Source organism: Caretta caretta, chromosome 16 (assembly GCF_965140235.1).
Source record: "Caretta caretta isolate rCarCar2 chromosome 16, rCarCar1.hap1, whole genome shotgun sequence".
Taxonomy (NCBI): Eukaryota; Metazoa; Chordata; order Testudines; family Cheloniidae; genus Caretta; species Caretta caretta.
The window spans coordinates 5,508,395-5,528,313 of NC_134221.1; the positions used below are offsets into that span (position 1 = coordinate 5,508,395).

The 19,919-nt window shown below is 51.4% G+C and overlaps 1 protein-coding gene across 2 annotated transcripts in view; it reads left to right on the plus strand.

Annotated features, from left to right (window-relative positions):
* NPDC1 (neural proliferation, differentiation and control 1) overlaps nucleotides 1–19,269 on the plus strand; it is a 132,550-nt gene extending 113,281 nt beyond the window's left edge. For both annotated transcript variants that reach the window (XM_048822439.2, XM_048822440.2), the window contains exons 3-9: nucleotides 7,836–7,931; nucleotides 10,009–10,179; nucleotides 10,668–10,734; nucleotides 12,509–12,593; nucleotides 12,878–12,957; nucleotides 13,283–13,379; nucleotides 16,422–19,269. In XM_048822439.2, the coding sequence (XP_048678396.1) occupies nucleotides 7,836–7,931; nucleotides 10,009–10,179; nucleotides 10,668–10,734; nucleotides 12,509–12,593; nucleotides 12,878–12,957; nucleotides 13,283–13,379; nucleotides 16,422–16,499 (674 nt within the window). In that variant the 3' untranslated portion in view covers nucleotides 16,500–19,269. The remainder of the gene's footprint in view (nucleotides 1–7,835; nucleotides 7,932–10,008; nucleotides 10,180–10,667; nucleotides 10,735–12,508; nucleotides 12,594–12,877; nucleotides 12,958–13,282; nucleotides 13,380–16,421) is intronic.
* Nucleotides 19,270–19,919: the final 650 nt, after the last annotated feature.

Here is a 19,919-nt window from a genome sequence, read left to right on the forward strand (position 1 = left end):
GTGGAAGCTGAAATTCTCAACTAATCACATGACTCTGGGAGCTGGGGTTTCGAGGAAAGCACTAAATATTGTGAGAAACCTGCTCTAGCTCAGAGCAGTTACTTTCGGGAAGCTTTCTGGTCTATGTTATGTAGGAGATCGTACTAAATTATATGAATCAAGACTCTCCATAAAATCTGTTGGCAAGGCAACAGATGCAAAGTAGATTGACAAGTAAGGGTAAACCTGGTTTAAGTGCATGTACTATAAAGGTTTGCACAGCTTTAACTAAATCAGTTTGAAATGTTTGTGACTCCTAATGTCTCTTGTTTTAAATCACACTGAAGTAAAGTCTCTGATCAGCTGGACTGTGGCACAAATAGCATTGTGAGTCACTGGGATTAGGTTTTGGGGGTGGGGACGGGATTCTATTGTACAAGAACACAGGGAGGGAATTTGATGTTTATTTCCAAACATTCAAAGTGACAACAAATTCCAAAGGGGCCTGTAATAGCTATAACCTTGAATTATCCAGATGCTGAGCCCACCTCTGTCCCACTTCCCCTTTTGTGTGTTTTGATTCATCCTCCAAGGCTCCCCACTGAGGACAGCCGTGGCTGAATGAAGCAATTGAGAGGTAGAAAAAAAAAGAGAGCATTTAACATCTTCTGGCTTTGAAGTTGAGTTTAATCCTGTTAAAAGCCTGGTGCCTGAATAGCAGGCTCTGATATGCGTCTGGCAAGCTCTCCCTGAAGTCAAAAGCAGTGTAACAAATGCCAGGATTTCCCTGTGTGTGTACGTGTGAGAGAGAGAGAGACACTCACACAGAGTAGTGAAAGCAGCCTTTGCACAATGCATCAAAAATGAGCACTTCCCAGCATGAGTTTCACATCATGGGGTTTGGCCAGGCCAGATTTATTTCAGCAGCGGCTCCCGGTTGTGTAACTGATTGACTTGCGTGTGCAGTGTCGGAAAGTCTTGTTTTTAAAAGCTCCAAGGATGATACTTTGCTGTAAATGTATCTGCCTGTTAATATGCTCCTTATTTAACATGCATGTTGCAGTTGTGCCTAGAGACCACCTAACTCGATCAGAACTGCCGGGGCAGAATGTTGCCACCTCTGGACCGTTTGGGAGCTGTGTCAGTAAGGAATGAGGCAGGGATTGCTTTCCAGGGATGATGGGGCAGGGAGCGAATGGGGAATTGCCCTATAGATGATGAATGGGCCTGATCGTTCAGAACATTCTGTACATCGGCGATGCCCATTAAAATCAATGGGGGGTGCCAGAGTTTGGCCCCTGTGGCTGGCTGCACGGTGTGCCAGGCTTGCAGCCAAGGGCCGGGCTGGTTTAGTGCCATCAGCCCACAGTCACATCTATGCTGGGGTCTTAACACACACTTCCCTTCTGCCCAGGGGAGCAGTCTGTGGGGGGAGGGAGTTGTGCTCCAGCAGCCTGTGGCTTACCTGGAAGACAGGTATCCCCCAAGGCAACCCTGCCCTTCCCCCCAGGCCCTGGTCTCTTGTAGGATACTTGTGACCCACAGATGTCTGAACATACAAGCACAACTGGGCATGTAGGCTGGCCCGTTCCCGCCTGGCCAGTGCCCTTTGCACTGACGCACACAGTGGTGGAGCTCAGCCCCTGTGAGGCTACTCTGGGGAGAATCCCTTTTCATAGAATCATAGAATCCTAGAATATCAGGGTTGGAAGGGACCCCAGAAGGTCATCTAGTCCAACCCCCTGCTCGAAGCAGTATTCTTGTCAGCAAGTTAAGGAAGTATGGGCTGGATGAATGCACTATAAGGTGGGTAGAAAGCTGGCTAGATTGTCGGGCTCAACGGGTAGTGATCAATGGCTCCATGTCTAGTTGGCAGCTGGTGTCAAGTGGAGTGCCCCAAGGGTCGGTCCTGGGGCCGGTTTTGTTCAATATCTTCATAAATGATCTGGAGGATGGTGTGGATTGCACTCTCAGCAAATTTGTGGATGATACTAAACTGGGAGGAGTGGTAGATACGCTGGAGGGGAGGGATAGGATACAGAAGGACCTAGACAAATTGGAGGATTGGGCCAAAAGAAATCTGATGAGGTTCAATAAGGATAAGTGCAGGGTCCTGCACTTAGGACGGAAGAACCCAATGCACCACTACAGACTAGGGACCGAATGGCTAGGCAGCAGTTCTGCGGAAAAGGACCTAGGGGTGACAGTGGATGAGAAGCTGGATATGAGTCAGCAGTGTGCCCTTGTTGCCAAGAAGGCCAATAGCATTTTGGGATGTATAAGCAGGGGCATAGCCAGCAGATCGAGGGACATGATCGTCCCCCTCTATTCGACATTGGTGAGGCCTCATCTGGAGTACTGTGTCCAGTTTTGGGCCCCACACTACAAGAAGGATGTGGAGAAATTGGAGAGAGTCCAGCGAAGGGCAACAAAAATGATTAGGGGTCTAGAACACATGAGTTATGAGGAGAGGCTGAGGGAGCTGGGATTGTTTAGTCTGCAGAAGAGAAGAATGAAGGGGGATTTGGACTCGATGACCTTCTGGGGTCCCTTTTGCCCAAGACAGGGGCTGGCATTAAGGTGATATGCACCTAGTGCAGAGCTGAGCCTCGTCGCCTTATCACGAGCCACTCTCCTTCCTCTATCTTCCCCTCCCTGCCTCGTGTTGTGTATCCCACCTGGTCTGCACGCCTCCGGGCAGGACCTGTCTGTGCCCTCCCTCCTCCAGGGAGGACTATACACATCTAGGGGGCTACGTACTAAGAGATGCCAAGGCCCCAAGTCCTCCCCATGGGAGGCAGGTATAGCTCGCCTGGCTTCCAGACAGCTCTGCTGGAGTTTGGCTGCAGATCATCGTGCAGGGCTAAAAACATAGTTGTTAATAATCCACTAATTGAGACCAATGGCCCCTCCTCCTAGGTGGAGATGCTGCTGGAGCCCAATAGGGAATTTCCGGCTGGGCTGGAGCAGGTGGAGGGCCTGTTAGCTTATAGAGCTGGCTGGCTCCCACATGTTCAGTTCTGTGTGCAGTTCAAGGTAATTGGTCCAACTGGTTTAGGGCCAGGCTCCCTGAGACCTTCCCCGGCTCTGTGTGACCCCTGCAGGGAGCTGCAGTCAGCTGGGGCACTCGGGGTAGAGGGGCTCCTGGGGCGGCAGAGAAGGGAGATTGCATGGCATGTTGGGCCTGACATCCTCCTGCAGCAGGGCAATGAGACAGCCCCTGCCTGAGGCCCGCCGTTGTGCCCTACAAGGGCCCCGCAGCCCTCAGGAGCACAGTGTTCTCCGCGGCTCTGCAGCTGCCTGTGTACCGCACACCCTGATGATGCTCTGAGTTCAAATTGCGGGGTGGGGAGCCCCGAGCGGAGCCTTTGTTCACACTCTGCCTGGGACTGTGCTGACAGCAGCGGCTGCTGGCGTTAGGGGTTCATATGGGCTGGTGGCATCATTAAGGCAAATCTCCCCTCCCAAGAGGCAGGAGGTGGGTTCTGTGTCTAGCTCAGCCAGTGGCAAACTCTGGTTTGTGACTCTCTGCATCCTCCAGCTCCACGAGCTAACGGCAAAGATCCCCCCGAGGTGAATGTGGGCAGGGCCAGCAGGGGGCGGTGGCCCCTATCCCATACTTTTGGGGTCTTCATGTCTGTCCAATCATGGGTGCAAGATTACCCCTCCCTTTAACCCTGTTGGCCCTGGAGAACACCGGAGTTCATGATCCTTCCTCCCCCGCCTAGAGCTCAGAGACTACCCTGCCTTCTGGGCCGAGGAGGAGGTCCATGGTGAACGTACATGATCTGGTGCAAGGATGCAGGGAGCTGAAGGAAGCTGGGAGGGGCGGTGTGTGTGATGGTGATCCCGCCTGGAGCGCTGTGGCCGTGGGGGCTGGCAGGACTGAGTTGCTGCCCTTTCTCCTCACTTCTTCTGAGTTTCTGTCGTCACTTCCCCTTATGTCCCTAACCTCCAAGCCGGGACAGATCATCTTCCCTGTGCAGTGCCAGGGCCGTCCCGGGCATCACATGGGTGATAGCCAAACACCGCTTAGCTGGATGTTGCGCGGCCCGAGGCAGCCTGTCCATTCCAGCCCCACTGGTCGGTGTAACTCTGCTGAGTGTGTCAGAGTCCTGGTCAGGCCATGGATTCGGGTTATTGACTTGAGAAACACTATTGCGGTGCCTCTTTCGGGAAGGGGCCTGTTCATGGTGTTCCCAAGAGGCACTGATGCTCCCCCGACTTTCATCACTTTTTTCTTTCCTCCCTCAGCCAGCTCTGTTTCACAACATCCTCTGGGTTTCCCTTTCTGCATAACTTCTGTCTGCCTCTCGTTCACCTCAATGCCCAGTGGTCTGTGTGGGTTTCATTTATTGGACCAAGGGTATTTCTTGCAGGGCTGCGGAGCCATGGGAGTATTTGGAAATAGAATGGATGGAGGGCGGATGGAGTATCGTCCCAGCTGGAGAGTAGGACTCCTGGGTTCTTTTTCCAGCTCTGCCATTGACTTGCTCCTTGGCCAGGCTGTCTGCCTCAGCCCCACATTTCACACAAATGGGAGTTATGCCAAGCCTAGGGGTGCTGAGAAGGTGGATGTTTGTGAAGCTCTTTGAGATCTTTGTGCACAACACACAACCTACAAGTTGCATGCACTCAGAAACATTAAATATGTTTGGCAGGAAGTGTCCCCCCCCTCCCATGTCAGCCATAGAGCCATAGGTGTCAAGATCAGAAGGGACGTTCCATTGTCTAGTCTGATGTCCTGTGTGACACAGGCTGTGAGATCCCACCCAGTGGCTCCCGTATCCAACACCTGCCTGGGCTGAGAACAATGGGATGATTGAATGAAAACCCCACCCAGCCTAAGAAGCACCTTGCGCCTCTCAACCCTCCTCAACATCCAGGAAAAATTGGGCTTTGTCCAACCAGGGCTGGTATTGGATTCTAAAGGGGAAGGAGTTGAGAATCCTTCGTGTAAAATGTCCTTTCATCCAAGGATCTGGAGTAAGGGCAAAGTGCCCTCTCTCATCCCCTGCCCCTCCCAGGAGACCCTACCTAATAATAATCTTCCATGGAGATAAATAATTTTCAAGTCCTCCGTTTCTCAATAATACGGCCTCTTCCTCTGGTGAGTGCTACCAGCTCCAAGGGCTTCCTACCTGCCCCTAGGGGCTCTGATGACATAGGACAAGTTCGATGATCTCAGATGTCTCCAGAACTCCAAGGTGGCGGGGCAGGGAGTGTCTAGATAAATATCCAGTGTCCAATATGCAGAGAACCCAGCATCTACTCCAGGGCCACATCTAGAGTAGGGGGGAAAGGGTATGTTAGAAAATGTGTTAGCTAACACCATTTCAGACAGGGCTTTTCCCCTAGTGTCGGTAGAGCCAGTTGTGTTTAAAACACACTCGCTGGTCTTAGTCTACCCTACTCTACCTTTCCTCTGATGCCCAGACCCACTCCGGCTCCATCACCGCCTGTGTGATTTCAAGAGAGACCCTACAATCATTGCTATAACATGTAAAAGGTTTGTACCTTTGTTTGTTGTCTTTCGCTAACAAATGCAGAGGGACATTTCCCAGGTAGCTTCTAAACAGATGTGTTTTTCTTCTTAGCCTTGTGATTGCAGCAAATATTTCGCTTGGCTTTTTGAGCTAGCATGCCATTGAGAAGCAAAGTCAGGAAAGAAACTGAAATACTTCTCTGATGGATTGTATTTATGGAGGGACACCCTATCTTAAATTCCCAATTACTGAGGGACAATCTACACTCACTGCTATATTTGCTTTCCACAAACTATTCTTAGTGTAACTTTTTGTGAGTGATGTATTGGCGTATCTGGATGCTAGTATTTAAACTGGATCATTACATTTATTAACCTTCATTTGAGATATTGCAGATTATGTACTATATGAATTTTATGGCTTTTAAAACCAAGCTTTGTACTTTTGGATAATTCAAGCGTTACAGCCAGATGTATAGAAACTCTTTGTAGACCTGTGTATTAGACAATTTTAACACTAGCTTTAATAAAACATTTTAAATTAGTTCAATGGCTGATACACGCTTTTAGGCCAGACCTTGCCCTTTTAGGGTTCTGGGTTTGCTCTGATGGGGTTTATCTGGGACTAATGGCTATGATCGCAATGTGAGAAACCTGTACAGAAGGCTGTCTTGGCTGTGACTTCCTTTCTGCTCGTCACCGCCTTCTGATTCCATCGGAGCAGTGAAATATTTCCAGCCCGCCAGTGGGATTTTCTGAGTTCTGCTTAAAATCTCTTTCGGGGGAGGGGAGAGAGAGGTGACACCCACAGTCCCTCAACTATTATCTGTGTGTTCTGGGGGGCTCAGAGTCTGAATTACAGGTGTGGGAGATTTCAGAGGAACAGCCGTGTTAGTCTGTATTCACAAAAAGAAAAGGAGTACTTGTGGCACCTTAGAGACTAACCAATTTATTTGAGCATGAGCTTTCGTGAGCTACAGCTCACTTCATCGGATGCATACCGTGGAAACCTGGCATTTGCCAGTGCTTCTTGTACAGGGTGCCAGTGTACTGCTTCTGTGAAGACGCTTGCTAGGGAGGCAGGTGGGTGCTGTTTCTTCTCAGCCGTTTCACCAGCTAAAGGCCCAGTCCTGCAGTCCCAGCACAAGACCCACTGACTACACTCACCTACAGGCTGCAGGATTTAGCACAGTGGTTCTCAAACTTTCTGTATTGACGACCCTTTTCACACAACAAGCCTCTGAGTGCGACCGCCCCCCGCTGCCCTTATCAATTAAAAACACATTTTTTATATTTAACATTTTTAAATGCTAAATTTATAACCCTATTGTTTAAAATGAATTTACGTTTTCTCATTGCTTTTAAATGAAGATGAAAACATTTTTATCAAATTATTATAATTATAAGCAGAAAAGCTATTTTTAAAATTTTTTTTACAGTTTAACACTGGGAGGGCGCGAAGAAATTTTGTCAATATCCATTTTCACAGCGGACTTAGCGCCCCATCGCCAGCCTCACTTCTGCGCTGCTGCTGGCCGCGGCGCTGCCTTCAGAGCTTGGCAGCCGGAGAGCAGGGCTGCTGGCTGGGTCCCCAGCTCTGAGGGCAGCAGCAGCGCAGAATTGGAGAAGGGAGGGTGGCAATGCCATACCATGCCAGCCTTACTGCTGCATAAGGTTTGACCTTTGCGCTGGGAGAGATGGGCATGGGGGCTAAGGCAAATGTTGAGGTGGCTGTAACCGCCTTAAGCACCCCCACAGCGCCACACCTCCCTGTGTGTCTGGCTGTTACATTATAAATTACCTTTTTTTTGTTGCCGATCTCAGTGTTCTGATTGGTCTGCAGTTTAATGCAACAATCAAGCCCTCTAACGTTGTCTCAGTCCCACCTTTTTAGTCTCAAGACAACAAACCTGCCCCCATGATACTCCGATCCCCAAAGTCCAATTTCCTTAAAGTGTTGCTAATACAAATATATATGTTGTTTAGGAACAGCAATCGCTGCATTGTGTGTTTGCGATACTTATTGAAGTAAATACTCTACATTGTGATAGAAAGGTGTGTGTCATTTTCTAAAACACTAGATTTAAAAGATATATTTTATTGCAGTTGCTCTCTGTTTTGTGGATGTACTCGCGACCCCCAGTTTCAGAGCCCCTGCCCTCTGTTAGCGGCGTGTGTTTCAGACTTGCCTGCGGAGGAAACTGCTCCTGCAGGAGCTCCAAGCTGTCACTTGCTCTCCAGCCCCAGAGCTGGAGCCTTGCCCTGTATAATGCACACGTTGCTGTGGGCAGCTGACCATTCCTTTGGGAGCCGTAAGCCCCCGATGCTCCGTGGCAGTAAACCATTACAGCAGTTTTCTCTCTTTCCTCAGGGAGAACTTCTGTTCCCAACCTAGAGGAGGAAATCGACTTCTTAGCTGACGTGCTGGCCAGGCAGGATGCCTCTCGCCTCCATCTGCTCCAGGATGGTGAGTCCAGAAGTCATCTGCCTGCTCTCCTTAACCTGTTCTCCCAGCCGCTTTCATGCAATTGCGCTGCTTTCCGCGTTTAGTGACTCTGAGGCCAACGGTCCCAAAGTTCAGATCAACAACTCAGACTCTCCGCTCAAAGGCTGAAAACCGTGGAAAGTAAATAAACATGAGCCCTCTGAAATGTCCTGCTTATTGAGGGCTCTGTTTTACTGTCCCTGCTGCCGATTTAATAGATTGGTGCTTAAATTCCTGTCCTGAATTACTAGGTTTCCAGGGAAGTGTTTCTAGCATTTCCTGGCTGGGTGAGTTGGGGGGAAAGCAGACCATGGAGTTTTCATTGCTCTGCAAATACCATATTACAGGGCTCCTGGATTCAGCAGAGCCCAGGGCCTGGAGAACACGTGCGCTTCCTCATTTGGAAACAAACTCAAGACTCCCATCCTCTAGGCATGTCAAGGCAGTGCACGCTAGTGGTTAGAGCAGGGGACCAGGGTCTATTCCTGGCTCGACTACAACTCTGTGTGATCTTGAGGAACTCCCTTAACCTCTGTGTACCTCAGTTTCTCGATTTGTAAAAGAGGGATGACCACTCCCGTGAGATTCTAGATGAAAGATGCTCTAGAAGTGCTGCGTGTTTGGTGACCAGAGGAAAGGGACATGGTTTTGGGGAGAGATATTCCCTACCTTGGAAATTTTGAGTTCTCTCTCTCCCTTTTCCATCCCATGAGCTGGGATTTCTTGAAAGATTTCATAGCTTCATTTCCTAATGTAAAAGGCACCCAAATTGCTGATGCCAGGGCAATAAAGTTGCCTTTTATGGCTGTATTTTATAATGGGGAGCACAAGTGCTAGAACGGAGGAGAGCGACTGCTGATTTCACATTTATTCCACAAGTGATTCCCCCACCAGCTACAGGCCCGATCCTGTGGTCGTAGCACAAGACCCATTGGCTGCAGTAGGAGTTAAGGATCTAGCCCCTCTATTAGCAAGGGGTACGTTGCGGACTTTCCGTATGTTCTGGGGTTCTGTATTGCATCCCTGTGAACAGCAAGATGGCGCGTCCTGGTCGGTGCTAAAGCATTAAACACCTGTCAAGGTTCCTTCCCCACTCTGAACTCTAGGGTACAGATGTGGGGACCCGTGTGAAAGACCCCCTAAGCTTATTCTTACCAGCTTAAGTTTAAAAACTTCCCCAAGGTACAAACTGCCTTATTCTTGAACCGTATGCTGCCACCACCAAGTGTTTTAAACAAAGAACAGGGAAAGAGACCACTTGGAGACGTCTTCCCCCAAAATATCCCCCCAAGCCCTACACACCCCCTTTCCTGGGGAGGCTTGAGAATAATATCCTAGCCAGTTGGTTACAAAATCATCAAAGACTCAAACCCCTGGGTCTTGGAACAATGGAAAAATCAGTCAGGTTCTTAAAAGAAGGATTTTATTACAAAAAAAAAAAAAGGTAAAAATCATCTCTGTAAAATCAGGATGGAAAATACTTTACAGGGTATTTCAGATTCAAAACACAGAGCATTCCTCTAGGCAAAACCTTAAAGTTACAGAAAACAGGAATAAACCTCCCTCTTAACACAGGGAAAATTCACATAAAACAAAAGATAAACTAATCTGCCTTGCCTGGCTTACCTATACTGGTTGCAATGTTGGAGACTTGGATTAGGATGGGTTGGAGAAGATGGGTTTCTGTCTGGCCTCTCTCAGTCCCAAGAGAGAACAACCCCTTAAACAAAGAGCACAAACAAAAACCTGCCCCACTTCCCCCCCCCCAAGATTTGAAAGTATCTTGTCCCCTTATTGGTCTTTGGGTTAGGTGCCAGCCAGGTTAGCTGAGCTTCTTAACCCTTTACAGGTCACAGGATGTTGCCTCTGGCCAGGCGGGATTTTATAGCACTGTATACAGAAAGGCGGTTACCCTTCCCTTTATATTTATGACAACACCAATGGGGGTAGCGAATGGTTTTCACCTCTTTGTCCATATCTCCGCTGCCTGCCCCAGAGCTGGGTGCTGCGGGGCCCTGCTGCCTCTGCTGATGCTCGTGGTCTCTGCTTTCTTGCACAGCCACCCCGGCAGGGAAGCATCCTGAAACCACTGGGGCGAGAGGGGAGTCCCCCCAGAGGAACAGAGCGAGCCACAGGGCTGTGACATCTCATCCCACCGCTACCACCAAGACAGTGAAGAGTTCTCCGGTGGAGGTGTTCCATGTCACTTCCAATGACCTCCTGATACTCGGTAAGTGCAGGCTTCCCTTTGGAGTTCAGAGCTAGAGATGGGCCCGATCCAGGCTGTGCGGGGGTGCGGGAGCTGGTTTAGCACCTTGGGGCTTGCCGCTGTGTCTGTGATGGGCCAAGAGGCAGTTTGGCTCTGAAGTGGAGCTTTGCAGCTCAGGCTGGCCTCTCCTGGGAGTTTGTTGCATTTCCCAGTGGGGCGAGACGGAATTCAGTTTGCTTATGAGACTGACAACACTTGCATCCGTGGAGTGACCAGGTTTACTGTCGTACGTACCTGTACGACAACAGGCATTGAAACTGCTGCACTCTGGGTGCCTGTGAGCAATAGTGCCCAGTGGGGTGGGCGTTACAGGACTTGGAGGGGTTAGTTATTGAAAGGGCAGGGAGGGCAAACCATCCCAGCCCGTAACAACCCCTCTGTCTGTTTTGGGCTAGCTTGGTCAGTAGCGGCCAGGTGACGAGCTCTGCGCTGTGTTCCTTCCTCTGCAGGGATGATCGTGGTGTTCTCTGTCGCCGGCATTGTTGCTTTAATCGTGGCTGCGATCTGCTGGTGCAGGTAAGCCAGCAGGGACCTCCTCCAGCAAACGGCTGGGCCGCCACTTGGTGTCCTGCTGAATTTGTGCCTGGACTTCTGTGCAATTGAGAGGGGAAGGATTTTAAAAGAGAGAAGTAGCTCTCCTTGGGCTAGGGACCTCAGGTTGAGTCTTCGCCTGGCATGGTGCAAAACGCATCTCCAGCTGCACCCACAGGAGGCAACTGGGGGAGATAAAATGCCTAAAGCAAGAGAGAGTGGGCCCAGCGTCCTGTCAGATACTCAGTACCAATCGTTGTAAGGCGCAGTGGTGATGGGCGCTCTATAGCCCGGGTGGATGGATGTGAATCACTCGTGAGAAGAGTTTTAGGGCAGAGAGGTGCCACATGCTTGGATAGACTGTCACTTGTGACGGCCAGTTAATATATCCTAGGAGACAGTGTCAGAAGGAGCCTTTCTAGCTGCGATTAACTTATCGTGTTGCAGGAACACTTAGGAACCCCAGGCATGGGCCAGGGCCCCGTTATGGTAGGCGCTGTGCAAACAGCCCCTGTTCCAATGAGCTTACCAGATACATAAGGGTCCAGGGTAACCACCTGAAACCAGGAAGACTCCTGCCCTGCTTTCTGTGAGCAGATCACACACCCTGGCTCAGTCCACACAAATGCTGGGTTGATTGCACGGAGGTGAGTGCTAGACCAGTGTTAAATGGCTTGGTGCTGCAATGAATGGAGTTAACTCATAAAAACATGGGCACTGCTAGACTGGATTCACCCCGTGTCCTCTCTTTGATAGTGGCCAGCACCAGATACTTCAGGGGAAAGAGCAAGAGAAACCATGTAGGAGGCACATGTGGAATAATGTGTCCCTCATGAAGATTCCCTCCTGTTCCCCAGCACTCAGAGAGATTAGCTTACGCTCTAAAGTATGAGATTTAATATTCCTTCCAACACACGTTAGCGTGAGCAATGAGAATTCTGGATGTTCTTGTTATCCATATAAACCTCCAATCCCTAAGTTCTTGGCCTCACTGACAGCCTGTGGGTGAGAGTTCCACAAGCTAATTCCACATTCAGAAAACCATTTCCTTCCATCAGATCTGAATCTTCTGTTCTGGTTCATTGAACATCCCCTTGTTCTTGTGCTGTGGGACAGGCAGAACAGAAGCTCCCGATCAGCCTTCTCTGCACTCGAGTATCAGAGGAGGAGCCGTGTTAGTCTGGATCTGTAAAAGCGGCAGAGTCCTGTGGCACCTTATAGACTAATAGACGTGTTGGAGCATAAGCATGCATCCGACGAAGTGGGGATTCACCCACGAAAGCTTATGCTCCAATACGTCTGTTAGGCCATAAAGTGCCACAGGACTCTTTGCCTCTTCTCTACACTATTCATTATACCTCTGTGGCCCTGTCCCATGCTTGGCCTCTCTGCTCAGCTCTGGAGAACAGGCATGCCATTGAAAGGTACAAGACTGCTTCTCTCCAGGCCTCTGAGTGGGAGGATTGTGTTTCAGCACTTCCTGCCTGGTCAGAACCAACAAGCAGATAGATGCTGAGATGGTTTTTAGCTCAGCCTGTGTGTAGGTACCTGTCCTGGTGGGTGAACCCCCACCCTTAGGTTTGTTATAGAATTGTCGGTAGGAATTTTCATTGCTGCAGCCCCAAGCCATGGTAGTTTGGTTCTGAGGGAGGAATGGTTGAAAAGGGAATTTGAAAAAGCTAAGAAGGTGGATAGGTTTAATTTGGGGCCTGTCCCTTGAAATCATTCCTGCTTACCCAGTGTCTTGTCCCCTCTGTAGGCTGCAGAAGGAAATCAGACTAGCTCAGAAAACCGACTACCCAGCTCAGAAGCTACCCGGCCCCCTGCCATATGAAAAGATCTCGGTAAGCCACTCTGGACCTTCTGTCAGACCCGTCGGCAGCATGGTCAATTTTTAACACTTGAGGTTGTACTTTGTGAGCAAATCCTGTATGAGTTCTAGAGAGGTTGGTGAAACACAAAGGGGGAGGGGGTGTGCTGCAGAGGTATTTTAAAAGAAGTCATCTGTAGTCATGTTAAAACCTGTCTCTCACCCTCGGCTCCGGTTTGTACTGGAGGCTCTGTGGGCCATGGAAAGCTAATCGCTCTCTGGAGATCTGTGTTCACATCTCCTGTTTTTCCTTTAAAGCCTGGGGATCAGAAGCTGGCTCAGAGCGCCCAGATGTATCACTACCAACACCAAAAACAGCAGATGCTCTCCATGGAAAAGTAAGTGACTCCTTCCAGCTCTCCGAGAAAGCAGCAACGGCCTTGCCAGCTGCCGGCTGTTAACAAGGGTCAGTCCGGAATAAGGATCACCACAGTCTAGAGCCGGGATCAGGAGCTCTCTGAAGGCGTTCCCCTTGCAGTTCAGGAAATGCCCGGGCGGGGGGAGAGGGTGCCGACAGGATGGTGCTGGGAATCCCCATTTGCTTCAACCTTCTAGCTGGAGGGTCTGCTTTGCTAAACAGTGCTGGGTTTGCGCTGTTGCAGCTGGAGAGGAAATTGACCCTGTGGATTTCACCTCCATCTCTACCTGCCTCTCTCTTTTCAGGCATAAAGAGGAGCCCAAACTGCCTGACTCAGCATCCTCCGACGAAGAGAACGAAGACGGTGATTTCACGGTGTATGAGTGCCCAGGGCTGGCTCCTGTAAGTTGGCAACGTGTGCCCTTCCTCTGCCCCTTTCCTCTCAATGCTCCCTTGCAGCCATCGCGCCTCAGAGCCTGTGAGCTACCTCGGGAGCCGCTTGAGCTGGCGCTGCCTGAATCTGCCGGGCCCTCAGGCACTGGGCAGACGGGGAGGAGGAGTGGGATCCCTGCTCTCAGGCAGTTCCAAAACCCTCTCCCTTACAAAGAACGAGTTGACTGTTCTTTGCAACGAGACCTTTTTAAAATGGCTCTTGTGCAAAATCTCCTCCTTGAGATCCCCATCCTATCCTTCTCCTCCTGACTTCCCTTCGCACAGAAGGGGATTCAACCTAAGCTGAAGGCGGCCCCCCAAAAAGCTCCCAGTGATTCTGTTCAGGATCTAGACCCTGCTGCTTAATAGAGTTGGCTGGCTGCTTCGAAACCCAAATGTGTCGTGGGGGTGTATCAGTTTAGTCGAAACCTTCAATGAGAAATTAGCAAAAAGCTTTACTAAGGTTGAAACGTTACATTCCAACTTGTATATGAATGATATAGTAACGATACATATTTGCTGACCATTTATAATCAATATAAAATGATCAAGTCAAAACTGAGGGCTTGTCTACACGGGAAATGCTGCATCGTAGACACTTGCTGCAGGGACCAGAGGGATTCTCCCATCAGGGTAGTTAATCCAGGGTAGTTAACCACCCTAAGAGGTGGTCGTTAAGTTGATGGAAGAATTCTTCTGTCGTCTACACCAGGGGTTAGGTTGGCTTAACTATGTCACTCAAGTGTGTGGTGGGGAAGAATTCTTCTGCCGCCTCTCAGGGAGGTGGATTAACTACAGCAGCCAGGTCAATGGGGCCTAGCCGCGTCTTTGCTAGGGGGTGGGACAGCGTAGCTACGGCAGTGGATTTTGATTTTTCACACCCTTGAGCTCCTTAGGTCTGTTGACCTAATTTGAAGCATAGACCAAGCCTCAGCCTGTGGGCGGAGACCCAGTAACTGGTTGTGTCTGGTCACTGCTTGTTCTGAATCTCTCCCCCACTGAGTGCAGGAATGGAGTGGGGCACTTCCCATCTGTCAGCTAACTAGGCAAGGGGCCGCTGGGTGATATTGATTAGATCAGGCAAGGAAACCAGGTTTGCTCCCTCCCCAGAGATACTGACTAGTGTAACCCCCCAGATGGGGTTTTCTGGCTGATGTGCTTTAAGGGAGCCTCAGCTGCAAACCCCGAGATTCTTTTCCTGGGCTTGGTGACAGTGGCCCCCCTGGCCAGCGGCAGTGCCTACCCGCCTTGTTACAAGCTACAGTGCGAAAAGCACAGTGACTCAGAAAGGGAGCTTGAGTGCAGCCTTTCACATGGTAATCGCTGTCCCTATCAGATCATCAGGGCCTAGATTAAGGGTCATCATTACATCTTTACAGCCCATTCAAGGGCGCACACTGGCAGTCTGGAGAATAAACAGCTGGTTCCTGTCAGATTTTCAGCTCCTGGTCCCTGCAGAGCTGCAAAGGCTGGCTCATGGGCTGGTTTTGTAAAGCTGGCCTACAGCGGCGTCCCCAAAGGAGACAGTAGTGGAGCTGCATTTCCTCTCCCTCCCCCTTCCCCGCTGAGAGGCAGCGCCTTCAGATTTGTCCATCTGAGAGATTCCCAGCTGTGTGCTCTCTCTCATCCCGCTCCCCCACCCATCATCTTATACGGCAGCTCCGACCCCGGCTGGTGACTGGTTACATCTCCTGGTAACTTGGCCAAAGCCCACGTCCAAAAGTCCTGTGATCAGCACAGCCCAGGCAGGTCAGACTGTCCCCTCAGCACAGGAAGGGTGGGAAGAAGTCAAGGGCACCAGAGTCTATACCATCTACACTTCCTCCCGCCCCTCCTCACAAAGCCAGGGCGGGACCCAGCCTCAGGGAAGTTTCGTAATCTGCTCCTACAATGCCGCACTTCAGAATGGAAATGTGACATCTCTGGGAGCCACGACGTCGGCCAGCAGATAGAGCACAGGATGGGAGCCCCCGGGTCCCAATCCCAGCTACGTCACTTCCCAAACCCCAACCCCACAGCAGCGCGTCACAGAGCCCAGGGCAGCGGCCTCAGGTTATGTCTACACTACAGCGGCATAGGTACGGGGCTGCTGTCGCACCTCGGGGTAGATGCTTCCTACGTGGATGGAAGGGGGTTTCCGTTATGTCAGTAATCCATCTCTCCAAGAGGTGGCAGCTAGGTCAATGGAAGAAATCTTCCATCAACCTAATCACGTCTATACCCGGGGCTAGGCTGACCTAACTACGAAATCGAGGGCACAACGTTTTTCACAGCCCCTGAGTGTCGTAGCTGGGCGTCTGGGTGTAGACCAGGCCTCGGGCCAGTCTATGCTGCAGACTTTGCTGGCATAGTGACGTCCGTGAGGGGTGTGAGGAGCTGTGATCCCAGATCAATGCACGTCCCTCATGTAGACGTAGCAGCGATGGCAAAATTACACGTTTACTGGTGCAGCTTGTTTCGCTCCGAGGGGTGGCTCAGTTTTACTGGTACAAAGCCCAGCGTTCCCAGTCGAGCTGTGTCAATGCTGGGAAGGCTTTGGCTGTATAGGATATAGGTACAGCGATCCCGGTAAAGCACGGCTAGTGAAGAGACAGTCTAAGGCCTGGCCTCCACTGACATATAGGTTGACGTCGCTCCGGTGCTCAGGGTTGTGACATCCCGGAGCATTGCCGCGATGGTGGCCTAGCCCCTGGCGTAAATGCAGTTTGGTCAATGGAAGAATGTTTGCAGTTGGCTGCATCTACACTTCAGGGCAGGACTGTCTCTCGCTGTGTGTTGCCGGAGCGCCCGGCACGACGGGGCCCTGATCGTGGCCGGAGCCTCTCGGCACTTCTGCGACACAATTGCTAATGACAGTGGCACTGCTGTGCCGCCTGGTGGGAGGATGAGGCGGGGAGGCTATTGTGTCGTCATAAACAGTGGCTCAGAGCGAGGGGGGGCTGACCTAAGCTGCGGTGACCTCTAACCTGCTGGCTCCACCCCCCCATCTTCTTTCCCTGCCAACCGCTGCAGACTGGAGAAATGGAAGTGAAGAACCCCCTCTTTGACGACTCTACCTTACCCCCTGCGGGCCCCAAGTCACACCAGTAACCTCTCTCCCGCCCGAGCTCGCCACGGACCGGTATGCAGAATGCCAAAAACCTGACGAGGCAGAACTCCAGCAACTTGGCTCCTCCCGCGGGACTCCGGACGAGGCTGCCGCTCCGTGCGCGGATTCCCAGAATCCACCGCCAGACTGTTCGACCCCGCTCAGTACACACCTGCTGACAGCTTTGGGGGGCTCACTCCTGGTTCCAGCTTCTCCTTGTTCTTTCCGTTGTGATCTCACTTGTTCCCTGCCCTGTGTTCCCTGCATCATTTCAGCTGTGGGGAGCGCTGGTTCCTGGGGGGGGGTGGGGGGGGGCTGGTTGGCTGAGCAATAGCACAAGGGGTGGCAGAGTCTCCACTTTCGGGTTTGTTTTGTTTGTTACTTTGTGGGGTGGGGAATACCAGTGGTACAGCAGGTGCAAAGGGGGATCCTCTCGAGGGGATCAAGGAGTGAACAGCGAAGCAAGGGCCTTGCCTTCACTCCCCGGCGCTCTGGAAAACGTCCCTTGCAAACACCGGTGCTACCGCAGCAGTGGTAACCTAGCGGGAGCAGAGGTGACTGACATGGTGGCAGACGCTGGCAGCCAGCTGAAGCCCTGGGTGCACTAGTGCTCGCAGCCAAACTGGTGGGAAACTTTCCGAGAAAAGTCTTGTGTAGACCTGGCGAAAAGAGCCACAGTCCTTCCTCGTGGCTGGATCCCACTGTGCCCCTCCAGCAGAAATCCTCTCCAGCCAAGAGACTAGAGAGCCCTTGGTGCCCAGGTTACTTGTCATCATGCCAAAAGCAGGAGCAGAAGGAGCCATGAGTGGGAACTTAGTGAAATGGGAACCGGCTCTCCCTGTAGCACATTGTCCTTGATCTGTGGAGTCAGGTTAGTCCATGGATTGGCCCATCCCAGTGAGCAAACAGGGGGATACCCCACCCCAAATCACATTTGGTATCTGGCTTCCCATCTGGGTGACTCTAGACTCGGTGCCTTTGTCTCGCTGTCCCTGGGAGTTAGGGCAAACTTGCTGTATCAGACCCCATCACCGAATTCTGCTGTGATGCGGGTTTTATAATTCCATGTTTGTAGCATTTTCCAACTAGTAATTTGGCCAGGGCGCACACACCTTTCTGGCCATCTTTTCTCTTCTGTTGTATAAAACAGTTTGTCCAATAAACCAGCTATGCAGGTTTCTGATGGTGGATTTCTCAGCCTGCCAGACTCTTTGATTCGCTCATTAAAATAAGCCTCTGGCCTCTGGTTGATTTCATCAGTTGCTGTGGAACAGAAAGTGATGGAGTGTGTGCACTGCCCAATTGCTGCCAGACCCCAGTGCTGTGGGTTAGTGGCTGGAAATGCTCTCTGATGGGCCAGTGCTCTCCTCTGGCCTACCTGCCCGGGGAGCAAAAAGAAAAACAAACATCTGTGCATGGTTCCTAGGGAAAGAGTGAATTCCATAGTGACAAGCCCCAGCAGCGAGTAGCCCCGCACCGCCCTTTCCAAGGCCACCACAGGCGTGACGAGACGGCCTCGTCTCTCTAATGGGAAAAGCAGCAAACGATCACTTGTTCAGAAATGTCAGAGGTGTAACTTTTTGGCGGTTCCCAGCCCCCGGCAGTCTGCGGGAGGGATCATGCAGGGGCGGGGGGCTAGGCAGGAGGCATATTGCTTATTTCTGGAGCTTTTCCTTCCTACCGCCTGATAGAGCAGAGTGCTGAATGACAGCAGCTGGGGAGAGGAGCCGTGTCCTGGCCGCTTCACAGACGGTCGTAGCAGGAGCTAGAGATTCTTTAAACTGCTGCCCCATTTGCACACCCGTTCTCAGCCATGAAGCTGTGTCCCATGGCCGTGAGCCCTTTCCCTCAACAGCACTGGCCAGTGCAGCTGTGCAAACTTGGCCGCTCCGCGGGCTGCCAGGAGCTACACCCCGTTTGCCTAAAATGGAGCACATTTCTACTTCCCGTCAAGTCTGAACACAAAGGCCTGGCCTATGGAGCGGAATATGCTGGGATACCTCCATACTCGCCTCGGGCCCCACACTGATCCTGCGCAGGCCACAGCTTCTCTGGCGACCCTGCCCCAGGAGCTCACCTGAGTCACTGCTGCTTGTGCGTGTGACTAACAGGCCAATCACAGTGCATGGGAAGCGGGGCCCTTTAAAGCTCCGCCCATGTTTGAGGGTGCAGTAGGGGTGCAATACATCCCCACACCCTGTGGCTAACCCCTCCCCTCAAGGCTTTCTTGTTTGGCTGCAGAGGCCCCCATGCACACCCAGTGCATACAGGATCTGGCCCAAAGTTGAATCTCAGGTGTTTCACTCACGTGGCTCCACATCCAAATCCCAGGCGTGGAACGTTGAGTTCACTGTGTAGCTTCCTGCCTTCACCCCTCCCGTCGGTCCCTGAGTTCACTGTTCGGAGAGGACCTGGAACCTTTGCATGTGTCTGAGGCACACGCACCCAGCCCTGCAGGGAAGAACTCCACGCGTCGTCCACTAGTGAATCAGACTGCACCACAGTGCCCCTGGAAATACACTGTGCATGGCAGAACCCAGGTCAATTTTACAGCCCCCGGTGGCACTGTGCGTGTGAACAGCTGTGTGATGCTGGCACAGCCGTGCGTAGACAAAAGCCTCGATCACACGATTTTATGGCAACGTTGTCACTTTACAATTCCTTATCCTTTACCGTACGTAGTGTGTTAATGTCAATTCCTGACCCGAAACCGTAATTGTATGGATTGTATTATTTTAAAAAGAAAGTTTTATTAAATGACCATATTTCAAACCAGTGGACTGTGTGTGGTGTGTGGGAGGGTAGCTCTGGGGCTGCATGTTGGTTTTAGTTTAACAAAATCTATTCACCTGCTCCCTCCGCCAGTCCTCTGTTGGTTTGGGGGTACTGCTGCCAGCCTAACTCCATGTGTCTCGTGCTTTCCGAAGCATATCACGAAAGGGCCTTTCCAGAGAGTGCTTCGGTTGCAATCCAAGTGGGAGATACTGGCTCCAGGGGCAGGAAAACTGGCCAAAGTGACCGAACATGTGCATGTTGATTGTGCAGTCTTATACGCTGTTTTGGACACAGTGTAGTGGTTTTTCCTTCAAAAGTGGGCCTAAAGAATTGCCAGTTCTGTTGGCTGTAAACACACCCTCTGTCCGCCGTGGGCAGTGTGCGCCACCACGCCCCGTGACAGTCCCCATTCGACCCGCTCCCTACCTGCACCACTGGTAAGCAGGCACACGGTGCAGAGCCGTTCTTGCCATGTGTGTGGGAGGGCAGGCCAGCAAACTAGAGGGACGTTAAGGGTCCTGTGCCAGGTTCTGGAGGGGAGTGTACAGACCCTTCTGGCCCTGTGCTCTGTTCCTACTCCCTCCAGGCTGCCTCAGCTCCTGACTCCTCCATGCAACCTGAGTACCAGCAGGAGAAACTTGCGAGCG